General features: G+C 59.0%; 1 protein-coding gene across 1 annotated transcript; it reads left to right on the forward strand.

Annotated features, from left to right (window-relative positions):
• The first annotated feature begins 689 nt into the window (after nt 1-689).
• On the forward strand, nt 690-6,306 carry PTGER3 (prostaglandin E receptor 3). The gene is made up of 2 exons (XM_039703648.1): nt 690-1,539; nt 5,820-6,306. Exons 1-2 carry the CDS (start codon nt 727-729, stop codon nt 6,096-6,098), a joined length of 1,092 nt encoding a protein of 363 aa, XP_039559582.1. The 5' UTR covers nt 690-726; the 3' UTR covers nt 6,099-6,306.
• The last annotated feature ends 6,918 nt before the right edge of the window (nt 6,307-13,224 follow it).

The raw sequence follows: 13,224 nt of genomic DNA on the forward strand, positions 1-13,224 counted from the left end.
AAAACTTCCAGGTGCTTTCACAGAATCATGGAATATCTTGGGCTGGATGGGACTCACAGGGATCATTGATCCAGACCCCCAACAGTCCCACCCTGTGCATCCCTGGCAGCATCCAAACTCCTGGAGCTCTGGGAGCCTCGGGGCCGTGCCCATTCCCTGGGGAGCCTGGGCAGTGGCCAGCACGCTCTGAAAGAAGAAAGAACCTTACCCTGATCTCCACCCAGACCGTTCCCTCTGCTCCTGTCCCTGTTCCTGGAGCACAGCCCGGCCCCCGGCTGTCCCCTCCTGGCAGGAGCTGTGCAGAGCCACAAGGGCCCCTGAGCCTCCTTTGCTCCAGGCTCAGCCCCTTCCCAGCTCCTCAGGAATTCTCCAGCCCCTTCCCAGCTCCTCAGGAATTCTCCAGCCCCTTCCCAGCTCCTCAGGAATTCTCCAGCCCCTTCCCAGCTCCTCAGGAATTCTCCAGCCCCTTCCCAGCTCCTCAGGAATTCTCCAGCCCCTTCCCAGCTCCTCAGGGATTCTCCAGCCCCTGTCCCCGCTCCCTCGCTCCCTGCCCAGCCTGGTTCCCGCTCCGCTCCCTCGGGCTCTGCCCTCTCTCGCTCCGCCTCTGCCGGCCCCGGGGCGGCTCCCGCCCTTCCCTCACATAAATCGGCGGCGCGGCGCTGCCGGCTCCGTGTCCGTTCGGTGCTCGCTCGGTGCCCGCTCCATGCGGGAGCTGCCGGCCCCGGGATGAGCCCCTGGCAGCAGCGCCCGCCCAACGGCAGCGCGGCCGGCGGGCCGGGCCCGCGGGGGAACGGCACGGGCCGGGCGGCCGAGCGCGGCAGCGCCGTGTCCGTGGCCATCCCGCTGACCATGATGCTGACGGGCATCGTGGGCAATGCCCTGGCCATGCTGCTCGTGTCCCGCAGCTACCGCGCCAAGGGCAGCCGCAGGAAGCGCTCGTTCCTGCTGTGCATCGGCTCGCTGGCGCTCACCGACATGCTGGGCCAGCTGCTCACCAGCCCCATCGTCATCTCCGTGTACCTGTCGGGCCGGCCCTGGGCGGCCATGGACCCCTCGGGCCGCCTCTGCGACTTCTTCGGCTTCAGCATGACGGTGTTCGGGCTGTGCCCGCTGCTGATCGCCAGCGCCATGGCCGTGGAGCGGGCGCTGGCCATCCGCGCCCCGCACTGGTACGCCAGCCACATGAGCCCGCGGGCCGCCGAGCGCGGCCTGGCCGCCATCTGGGCCGCCGGCGTGGCCTTCGCGCTGCTGCCGCTGGCCGGGCTGGGCCGCTACGCGCTGCAGTGGCCCGGCACCTGGTGCTTCATCAGCACGGCCGGCGGCAGCGCCTTCGCCGCCGCCTTCGCCGCGCTGGGGCTGCTGTCCCTCGTGGTCACCGGCGCCTGCAACCTGGCCACCATCGAGGCGCTGGTGTCGCGCTGCCGCGCCAAGGCCGGCGCGCCGCAGCCCGGCTCCCGCTGGGGCCGCATCGCCACCGAGACGCTGCTGCAGCTGCTGGGCATCATGTGCGTGCTCTCGGCCTGCTGGGCACCGCTGCTGGTAGGTGCGGGGCAGCCCCGCGGAGTCCTCCGGGGCAGGAGCCAGCGGGGCACGGCAGGCTCCGGGCTCGCTGCTCCTGGGGACACCCATGGGCAGCGCCTCGGGAGGACAGCGGGGATGGGATGGGGATGGGGACAGGGACACGGACAGGGACACGGACACGGACACAGACAGGGACACAGACAGGGACAGGGACACGGACAGAGCCGGCTGCAGAGTGCGGGCAGGGCGTAGCACAGGAGCTGGAGAGGTCCCAGAGGAAACCAGCTGCAGGAAGCGGAGATAAAAGCAGGAGAGCAAGGTTCTTGTGCACAGGAGAAAAGGGGGGTGTGAGGAGAGGCTCTGGGAGCAGGACGCTGCAGCCCGGTGGGATTTAGGGGTTTTTATTTGCTCCCGCCTTGCAGCAAAACTTGTGTCAGCGTTTCATGAGAAAACGCACCAGCCGTGACTCTGTGAGCTCCTTGTGGCTGGCAGCCCGCTGTGTTTGATTTACAGCAGCCTGCAGGGCTTGCCTTTAAGGATCTTTGCACTGCTTTCCACTATTTTGTTATTCCTTCCTTAAGAACCCCTCCTCGTGATGTGGGAGTGGGGGAGGCAGAATCCACATCTTGCTGAGTGGGACCAGGGCACACCCGGGGTCTGGAATCCCCAAAGCCTGGGTTATTCTATCAGGGACTAGCAGGTCCTTGCTGAGCAGGACCAGGGCACACCCGGGGGTCTGGAATCCCCAAAGCCTGGGTTATTCTATCAGGGACTAGCAGGATTTTTGGAAATGTGTACCTGGGCTCTCTGAGCAGGATGGGCTGAAGCTGGTTGAGGAAATGCTGAGGTTACGTGGAAGGTTCTTTCTGGCTGGAGTAGGAGTTTTGTTCATGTCCTGTCACCCCTGAGGGTTCACCAGCCTCGCAGCATGAGAGGAGAGCCCTGAGGTGGGGGAAGAGTTTCCTCCTCCCTCATAAGCAGGTAAATCAGTGAGGAAGCAGGGATTCCGCTTGGTGGTTTGGTGCCCTGGGCATTTCTGTGGTTTCAGAGGCAGGAGTCAGTCCACAGGCACGAGGGATTGCAGCAGCACTCGGAGGTGTGGAACTTCTTCTGTGGAGCTCTCACCTTCCAGACTCATGGCTGCGGGGGTATTTTTACAAATACACCTCCATTTTTGTACATAAACCTCCATTTACATGCTCCCCAACTTGTTCTGTACACCCCTGAAGTGCAGGTCAGGAATTAGAGACCAGGTTTTTGGGGAAGTGACCACGGAGAACACAAATGCCTTTTCAGTGAAAGCCAGCTCGTAGCAATCATTTAATTTAACCCGTAGCTGCAGCACTCAGCAGTTGTAAGAAACGGAGCTGCAATGGAAATCTGGCACTTTACAGAGGAGGTTTTTTTGTTTCTGTGTTTTTTTTAAAGACATCTGAGTTTTGTAACTGAGAACTAATGGATCCTGGCAGCTGCTGCTGTGAGGTAAACAGCGCCCTCGCCACGCACGGTATTTTTAGAGCTGATCTGTTGATGTAAACGACAAAATCAAATGTGATTTAGCAGCAGAGGAAAGCTCTGACATCGTGGCTGTGCTCTGGAGGGCTCCTTGGAGTGTCCTGCACGTCTGGCTCTCTGCTGCCTTGGGAAGGAGGGAGGAGAGCAGACAGGGCAGGAATTGTTTCCTTTTTCCAAGCACGCAGGAGCTTGTTGGACTCACAGGGAGCACCTGGGAGAACACCCCACTCCAGGGGGGTGTGGCTGGTTTCCAGTTCACGCTGACCTGTTTGTTTTGGAGCATGGACTGACAGGACACGGGGAATGGCTGCCCAGAGGGCAGGGTAGAAGGGATATTGGAAGGAATTCCTGGCACAGGGTGCCCAGAGCAGCTGTGGCAGCCCCTGGATCCTAGGCCAGGCTGGACACTGGGGCTGGAGCACCTGGGACAGTGGGAGGTGTCCCTGCCAGGGCAGGGTGGCACTGGGTGGGGGTAGACGGGATTTTGGAAGGAATTCCTGGCACAGGTGCCCAGAGCAGCTGGGGCTGCCCCTGGATCCTAGGCCAGGCTGGACACTGGGGCTGGAGCACCTGGGACAGTGGGAGGTGTCCCTGCCAGGGCAGGGTGGCACTGGGTGGTCTGAGGTCCCTCCATCCCAAACCAGTCTGGGATAGCCCTGAGCTGGAGGGAAGCAGACAAATGACCCCGAGGTGAAATGGAGCGAGCTGTTCCTTGATTTCACAGAAACGCCGCTGCAGCACAACCTGGAATTATAGTAATAATAATTTCAGAGTTCCAGGCTACAAAATTACTCCTTCCCAGAGTTGTTCCCAAGTTATTTAAAGCCAAAATGCTCAGAAGTTCTGCTGCTCTTCCTGTTAAAATACTTCTGCTCCTTATCCCTCCTGGCAGACAGAAATTACAGACGTATAAAACCACAGTCATGATAACAGTAAAGTTTTGGCTGCTCTTGTTGAATAAATCCAATCATCAGCATTTTGAGCCAGATTTTTAATGGCATGAATTATGTTGACTTTATTCCACCTGATGTTGTTCCTCTGCCTTGTGCAGGCTTTTAATCCATTTAGAAGACCAATACAGGCCATGATAAACAACCCCTAATGATATCAAACAAACAAAATTTCCAGTAGAGCAGCTGTTGGCCCAACAACTACTCCCATAAAGGGATATTACGTAATAAAACCAGAAAGGGGCAGCAGTTGTGTGCTTGGGAAATATATTTTTATTAGCCTGGTGGTTTTGGAGCTCCATCTGAAAAAGAGATGGCAGAGTCTGGACAGGGGCAGTGTGTGAAGAGCCAGGGAAGTGGTCAGGTTCTGGCAGTGTGGGTCTGGTGCTCCACTGGCTCCTGCTGTGCTCTGGGTCTCTATCCATGTTTTTACAAAGCTCTGCATCCCTGTTTTCTCAAGGCTCTATCCATGGCCGCTTCTGTCAATGAAATGTCGTGGGTAGAATCCTCAGCTGCTTCTGTTTAAAGAAACAAAAACAATGCTGTGCTGTCCACGCTGCCCTCCAGACTCAGCCCAGGCTTTCCAAGGTCAACACATGGCTACTGATCTGGCACCCAGAATATCCCTTGGAGTGGAAAAACCCTCCCTGGAGCCTCTGCTCCCGGTCACTGCGGCTCCGGCTGTCCCGGCCGTGGGGACAGCAGCAGCCCAGCTGTGACCTGTGTGGTGACACAGCCCTGAGCAGGCTTCCTGTGGGACTGCAGGCTGGCCTGGCGCTTCCCAAAGGCCAGCACTGGCAGTGATTCCCAGCGGCTCTGCTCCTCGGGCTGTGCCAGCACATTTGGGGCTGGCTGCCCGTTCATCCGGGGCTGGAAGGGCTGGGAGTGCTGGCCTGTGCCCTGGGGCAGAGCTGGGGTGCATCCCTGGGCCTGGCCCTGGGAGTGCATCCCTGGCCCTGGGGGTGCACCCATGGGCCTGGGGGTGCATCCCTGGGCCTGGCATGGGGGTGCATCCATGGCCCTGGGGGTACATCCATGGCCCTGGCACTGTGAGCACACACAGTATGATGGACAGCCCCTTTCCACAGGGATCCTGGACAGCTGGGCCTCCAGGTCATGCCCAGGAAAGATTTGTGAGCAGCAAAAGGATCTGTTCAGGCAAACGAGGTGTTGAGGAGCCCTCCCACAGAATCCCATACAGGCTGGGCTTGGGAGGGGCCTTAAAGCTCCTCCAGTTCCACGGGCAGGGCAGGGACACCTTCCAGCATCCCTGGCTGTCCCAAGCGCTGTCTGGGACACCTCAGGCTGGCACTGGGGTGCATCCATGGCACTGGGGTGCATCCATGGCCCTGGCACTGGGGGTGCATCCCTGGCACTGGGGTACATCCCTGGCACTGGGGGTACATCCCTGGCACTGGGGGTGCATCCATGGCCCTGGCCCTGGGAGTGCATCCCTGGCACTGGGGGTACATCCATGGCCCTGGCACTGGGAGCACACACAGTATGATGGACAGCCCCTTTCCACAGGGATCCTGGACAGCTGGGCCTCCAGGTCATGCCCAGGAAAGATTTGTGAGCAGCAAAAGGATCTGTTCAGGCAAACGAGGTGTTGAGGAGCCCTCCCACAGAATCCCATACAGGCTGGGCTTGGGAGGGGCCTTAAAGCTCCTCCAGTTCCACGGGCAGGGCAGGGACACCTTCCAGCATCCCTGGCTGTCCCAAGCGCTGTCTGGGACACCTCAGGGATGCAGCCCGGCCTGTGCACGGCGCTGCCGCGGCTGTGCTGACACGGCCAGCAGCCCCTCAGCGCGTCCTTGTCGCTGTCCCTGCCAGGTGACCATGCTGCGGATGGTGTCGGAGCCGGCCGGGCCGTGCCGCGGCGGCTGGGAGCACTGGGAGCCGCGCCGGGAGTGCAACCTGCCGCTGACGGCCGTGCGCCTGGCCTCGCTCAACCAGATCCTGGACCCCTGGGTGTACCTGCTGCTGCGCCGCTTCCTGCTGCGCCGCGTCTGCCAGGCCGCCAGCGCCGTCTCGCACTGCTCCAACGCCGAGTGCAGGGACAGGGACAGGGAGCTCACCCTGTCCGAGGAGATCCGCCGCACCGCGGCCTAGGGACACCGCACCGCGGCCTGGGGACACTGCACCATGGCCTGGGGACACCACCATGGCCTAGGGACACCGCACCGCGGCCTGGGGACACCACCATGGCCTGGGGACACTGGGCAATGGCCCGGGGACACCGCCATGGCCTGGGGACACCACACTGCAGCCTGGGGACACTGCACCGTGGCCTGGGGACACCACCATGGCCTGGGGACACTGGGCAATGGCCCGGGGACACCGCCATGGCCTGGGGACACCGCCATGGCCTGAGGGACATCCCGCAGTGGCCTGAAGGACACCAAACCGAGGCCTGGGGACATCCCACAGTGGCCTGAGTTGGGTACATCCAGCAATGGCCTAGGGACATCCAACAATGGCCTGGAGACACTGCACAGTGGCCTGGAGACATCCCACAGTGGCCTGGAGACATCCTACAATGGCCTGGGGACATCCCACAATGGCCTGGGGACACCGCACCATGGCCTGAGGGACATCCCACAATGGCCTGAAGGACACCAAACCGAGGCCTGGGGACATCCCACAGTGGCCTGAGAGAACATCCAACAATGGACTGAGAGGACATTCCCACAGTGGCCTGAGGGACACTGCACAATGGCCTGAGGGGACATTCCCACAGCTCCAGGAGCTGCAGCCACCTGGAAACCCTCCTGGGAATCTGCTCCCTGCTGGCATCCTCTCGGTGTCACTGCTTGCACCCAGAGTGCCACATTCTTCCTGCAGAAGTGCTGGGATACAGCAGGACAGGGCACTCCACGGTCACTGGTGGCTGAGCTGCACAAAGGGATGAGGACAGTCCATGGTCCCTGCAGGATGGGATGAGGACAGTCCATGGTCCCTGCAGGACGGGATGAGGACAGTCCATGGTCACTGCAGAACAGGATGAGGACAGTCCATGGTCCCTGCAGGATGGGATGAGGACAGTCCATGGTCCCTGCAGAACAGGATGAGGACAGTCCATGGTCACTGCAGAAAGGGATGAGGACAGTCCATGGTCACTGCCACTGGTGGCTGAGATGCAGAACTGGATGAGGACATTGCATGGTCCCTGCAAATAGGATGAGGACATCCCCAGTCACTGCCACTCGTGGTGAGATGCACAGTGGGAGGTCTTGTGGGCCTAAAGTGGAGCCTGAGGGGGCTTCTCTTGTTTTAAGGTGGAAAAAATTGCTTTCCTGACAGCCAACAGACTCTAGAGATGGAAATACTGAGGGGAGTCACTCCTGAGAATGTTTAATACTAACATCTCCTTCAGACAGTCCTTCCTCCTCTTTTCTGGAGGGGCAAGGGGAGACAGGGAGAAAAACTACAGGAATAAGGAAAAGAAATGAAATTTGATTGGATTTCAGTGTCTTGAAACTGAGCAGGGGTGGTGGCAGTGGGGGATCATCCATCCCTTCCAGGAACTGAAGGCAGCACGAGCTCCTGAGTCACAGATGTGTGCTGATAAACACTCGAGGAGGGTTCCCACTGGGGCCGGGGGAGAAATCCCTGATTTTTCCCTGTGGAATGCCCAGGCAGGCTGGAATTGCTGCTTGCACAGCACCCTCAGAGCTGCTGGAGGGAGAGGGGCTGGAGAAGGGGCTGTGCTCGTGCTCTCCTGGGAAGTGCCCCTGTCCAGGGCACAGTGAGAAAATGCTGTGTGAGGAGTGGGGCTGGCACTCTGTCCCTGCAGCGCCCTGCAGGGTGGCCAGAGCAGCTCAAAGAGCTCAGCTCCTCCTCCAGAAACACAAATGTGCAGCTCCGGGAGGTTTTAAACTGCAGCAGACTGGAAGTGTGTGAATTTGTCAGGTCTGTTCCCAAAGAAACGTCCATGGTTTAGTTACAAACTCAGTTCCAATCCATTTGTGCCACATCTGAAACTTTTTTTTAAAAAAGCAGCTGTGTCTTAACGCATTTTCTTCACCCTTTTGGAGCTGACAGCCTCTCCTGTCTCATGTTTTGTGGCCTTTGGGTGAAGTTAAATGCAAATACAATAAAATACAGCTGATATTCCATGTGCCAGGCACTTTGGAATTCAGGGGTCTTACAGACAAATGAAGTCCTGCATCTATGAGGAATTTCTTGCACAGAACCCATACTTTTACTCTATTTAATTTGTTTGTAAAAGTTAACTCCTCAGCAAAGAATCTGTGCCTTCGTTTTTGTTTTGCATTGTCCAATTCGTGTCCACATAAATCTGATTTTGTCCAGGTGATGTCTGAGTCCAGCCTAAAAGCCAAGGTTTAGCTGTAATTGAAGACCCAGCCTAAAACTAATGGATTAAATGCCTTTTTTAGTTGGAGCTGCTGGAGCCTGCTCGGTGCTGAGCTGCTCCTGGGTGTAACAACTACAGGCTCATCAGTGCTTCAGTTACTAGAGATGGAATTGCTTTAGGGGAAAATACGGGCTCAGAAAAGTGCCTTGCTGGGGTCAGACTGTCTTGCTGGAATGATGTGGGGCTGGAAAAAGCCCGTGGTGTGCCGAGGATCCCTTTTGTTCCCTCTGTGTACTTTTCCTCTGGGAAAGAGCTCAGCGGAGCCGCTCACTTGTGAAATATGTCGGGATGACCTCAGCCGCCTGCACCGGCCCTGCTGGCACATTCCTGGCTCTGGGATGGTCTGGGATCAGCCTCGGTGAGAGGAGGGCTGGGGAAGAGGGAACCCAGCCTGTGATCCGCTCCTTTGTAGGAGGAGCAGGGTGCTGTGTCTGAGCACCATGGATCCCGCACGGAAAACCGGGAGTGCGACACTGGGGAGGGCCCTCCGGGAGATTCAGGTCCTCAATGCCATAAATGTATTTATGTGAACTCCAGTTCACAGGAAACAATGCCTTTTGTCATGAATATTCACAGGGTTTGGGGTGGGCACTCTGCAGCTTTCCCTGCTCAGCGTGGCTTACAGATTAACTGTGCTGCTGCTGCTGCTGCTGCTCCTGGGCAGTGCCTGGGCAGCTCCCCGAGCCAGCCCTGCCTTCCCTGGGGCACTTCGGGTTCTCCAGGGATGGAGCCAAAAGGAGAATTAATCCTGAGCTCGGCCAGGCTCGTCAGCAGCACAGAGCAGCTGAGCCCCCCCTGCACTGCAGGGCACAACATGAAAGAGCTGCTCTGAATATGAAATACGTCAAATATGCCCGAATGCATTTTGTAAAAGACAATGTATTTATGTTTGGGGCTGCTTTGTTTGAAGAATCCATCATGGCCAGGGATAGCAGCCCCAGTTATTTTTGTTCCTGTAAACACAGCGGCTGGACAGACCTTGCCCCCCTCCCCACGCGGGCTGCTGGCTCCAGGAGCCACAGCTCTCCCGTGCATCCATCAGGACACATCCCAGTGCTGTGACAGCTCTGGGCTGGCAGATGGATGGAAGGAAGGAAGAGTTCATCCCCACTTGGAGTGGGTGCTGGGGTAAAAGGAAGAAGCTGCTTCATCAAAATGGGAAGGGATGGGAGCCTTGTCCAAGTGGGAAGGGATGGGAACTTTATCTAGATTGGAAGGGATGGGAGCCTTGTCCAGATGGGAAGGGATGGGAGCTTTATCCAAGTGGGAAGGGATGGGAGCTTCCCGTTTGTTTCCAGGAGAGGAGGAGTGGGAGCTGTGCCCCCAGCCACGGCTCTGTGAGGGGCTGCCCTTCCCAAACCCCATCCCAGGAGCTGAAGCACACCTGGGAGTTCCATCCCCATGTTCCTGGCACGGGAAGCCGTGTTTGTGGCGTTTCTGTAACGATGCCTCTCCAGCTGCTCTCTCTGTGTTGCTCCTCTGCCTGAGGCGTTCTGGGAGCCGAAGGGCCCAGGAGATCCACCTGGAGATGCTGGCTAGCCTGCCAGCCACCCCTGTGTGTCCCAGAGCCCAGCGCTGGAGCAGGGAGAATAAAAACCAGAGTGACCCTGGCATGTGCAGGTGGGGCCAGAGCAGATCTTATCTGCCCAGTGATCCAGGAACCTTCTGCGGGAGCTGCTCTGCTGGGAATTACAGCCCGGGATGCCCTGGGGAGCACAGCACCTGCACCCCAACCCCAAAAATCCCCTGGGGAGCACAGCTCCTGCACCCCAACCCCAAAAATCCCCTGGGGAGCACAGCACCTGCACCCCAACCCCAAACCCAGCTCAGGCTCTGCAGTATCCCAGCAGAGGTGAATCATCTGCAGCCCCCCTGCCAAGGCTGTTCCCATGTTTTTATCCCATTATTCCTATTATTTTACTGGGGTTTTTTGCATTTTGGTGTTTAACAGGAACTGTTTGAGCTCCTCAGGCAGGTTGGCACAGGGGAGCAGCACTGGGATGGGCACCCCAGCCCAGCAGAATGGGAAATCCCTGATTGCCATGGGGTCTGAACCAGCGCAGGAGTTCCAGGCAGGCACATGCCAGAATCCCTGAGGGAAGAGCCCTCCCAGGCACTGAGTCCACCCTGTGACCAATCCCCAGCTTGTCACCAGCCCAGAGCTCTGAGTGCCACATCCAGGCCTTCCTTGGACACCTGCAGGGATGGGCAGTCCATGAAATCCCGTATTAAATTTCCCAGGTGATGGCAGGAACGCCTCAGAGCCAGCTCCAGCCCCCGCTGGACGGCTGGGCCTGAGTTTCCCTTTATCAGTTTGATCTCGGTTTAAAAAAAAACCAACAAAAGGCAACAGAGAACCTGGGTTTGAAAACAAGCAGAACAGAGGAGAGGTGTGAGGGCAGAGACAGAGCTGGGACCACAAAAGGCAAATCTCTCTGATCTTCAGCAGCAGCAGGAAGAGTCACAGGGATGGGCACTCCATGAAATCCCATACTAAATTTCCCAGGTGATGGCAGGAATGCCTCAGAGCCAGCTCCAGCCCCCACTGGACGGCTGGGCCTGAGTTTCCCTTTATCACTTTGATCTCGGTTTAAAAAAAAACCAACAAAAGAGAACCCGGGTTTGAAAACGAGCAGAACAGAGGAGAGGTGTGAGGGCAGGGACAGAGCTGGGACCACAAAAGGCAAATCTCTCTGATCTTCAGCAGCATTTTCCAGGATCACCCCCTGCTCCAGTCCCTTTATGGAGTTCCCACCCCTCTCCAGTCCCTCCCCTGGCAATTTCCCAGAGCTGTTGGGGGCTGCAGGGCTGGCCAGGTGTGTCCAGGCTGGGCTGGACTCTGCCAGCAGCTCCACACTTCAGGCTCTGCAGGCTCCTGCTGGGCACCACAAACTGCAGCTTTCCCTGCTCGGCGTGGCTTACAGATTAACTCTGCTGCTGCTGCTGCTGCTGCTCCTGGGCAGTGCCTGGGCAGCTCCCCGAGCCAGCCCTGCCTTCCCTGGGGCACTTCGGGTTCTCCAGGGATGGAGCCAAAAGGAGAATTAATCCTGAGCTCGGCCAGGCTCGTCAGCAGCACAGAGCAGCTGAGCCCCCCCTGCACTGCAGGGCACAACATGAAAGAGCTGCTCTGAATATGAAATACGTCAAATATGCCCGAATGCATTTTGTAAAAGACAATGTATTTATGTTTGGGGCTGCTTTGTTTGAAGAATCCATCATGGCCAGGGATAGCAGCCCCGGTTATTTTTGTTCCTGTAAACACAGCGGCTGGACAGACCTCGCCCCCCTCCCCACGCGGGCTGCTGGCTCCAGGAGCCACAGCTCTCCCATGCATCCATCAGGACACATCCCGGCGCTGTGACAGCTCTGGGCTGGCAGATGGATGGATGGAAGAGTTCATCCCCGCTTGGAGAGGATTGCAGCGCGGGCTGCAGCGCTCCGTGCTGTGTGGGACAGGTTGCATTTTGCCTGATGCGTTTGAGTTCCTGGCTCCGAGCAGGCCCCGAGGAACAGAGGCAAAAACAAGCCTGGAAACCCTCTGCCCACATTTGGGCACGGCTGTGTCCTGCCCTGGCCTCAGGGGGAGGTCAGAGCCTGGCAGTGCCACCAGGGAGCTGCGCCCAGCCTCTGTTCCTGGGGCTGACAGGGATCTGCAGCCTCTAAAGGCCACGACTTTAAACACTGAAACACAAAGGAACGGTCTGGGGACCTGTAAGTGCCACAACTTTAAACATTCAAACCCAAAGGAACGGTCTGGGGACCTGTGAATGCCACAACTTTAGACACTCAAACCAAAGGAAGGGTCTGGGGACAAGGTGAGGATGGGTTGGGCTCAGTGGTCCTGGGGGTCTTTCCCAACCCCGGTAACTGTGATTGTGTGGCTCTTTGAAGCACTGGTCAGCTGTGGCACACGCCTGTCCCGAGGGCAGGACACGGCCAGCTCTGCAGGACTCCTCTGGCAGAGCGGAAAGCAGCAGGGCTCAGTGGCCCAGGGCAGAGCAGCCCCCGCTGCCCAGCTGCCCCTCCCGGCGTGTTTGTTGACACTGTGACACCAAGAACTGCGTGTCCTCGCGTCCCCTGCCGCTGGTGACAGCCAGGACCCGCGGTGGCGGCGGGGGCAGCTGGCAGGGCTGCCCAGCCCGGGCAGGGAGGGACAGGCTCCCTCCAGGTGCCCCTCTGCAGGGCTCCTGCTGCCGGTGGCTCTGTCCCCCGCTCTGGGGGGATGTCACCCCGGCAGTGGGACCGTGGCACCCCCAGCAAAAACAGCCGAGAGCCAAAGCCAGTTAATGGCACGGTTAAAATCAGGGCTTTCTCTAAAGGTACAACGGAAAGAACCCCCAGAGCATCAAGATCCCGCCACAGCTGAATTTCTGGATGTCAGCGGAGCTCACACCCCTCGGGGTGGTGGATCAGGGCGTGCTCAGGCACGGGGGGCACACGGGGGGCACACACGGGGGGCACACGGGGGGCACACACGGGGATCCCTCGGGGGGGTGGGTCAAGGCGTGCTCAGGCACGGGGAGCACACACGGGGGCACACACGGGGGCACACACGGGGAGCACACGGGGAGCACACACGGGGAGCACACGGGGAGCACCCCTTGGCTGCCGGGGCCGCCCTGGGACCCGGGGGGACGCGGTCACCCCACGGGAGCCACTGAGCCGCTGCCAGGGGACGGGACCCCGGCACAGCTCGTGCTGGCTCCGCGGTGCCTTCCCGGGGCCGCTCGGGAATCCCGTGCAGGGCAGAGGACGGGCCCCGAGGTGGGCACAGCTGATCCGGGCGCAGCCGAGCCACAGCCAGTCTCGCTGTCGCTGTTTGTGCCCATCCCCGCTGGCACGGCTCCCGCCGCGCTGGCA

This window comes from Passer montanus, unplaced genomic scaffold (genome assembly GCF_014805655.1).
Source record: "Passer montanus isolate IOZ18808 unplaced genomic scaffold, ASM1480565v1 scaffold166, whole genome shotgun sequence".
Taxonomy (NCBI): Eukaryota; Metazoa; Chordata; class Aves; order Passeriformes; family Passeridae; genus Passer; species Passer montanus.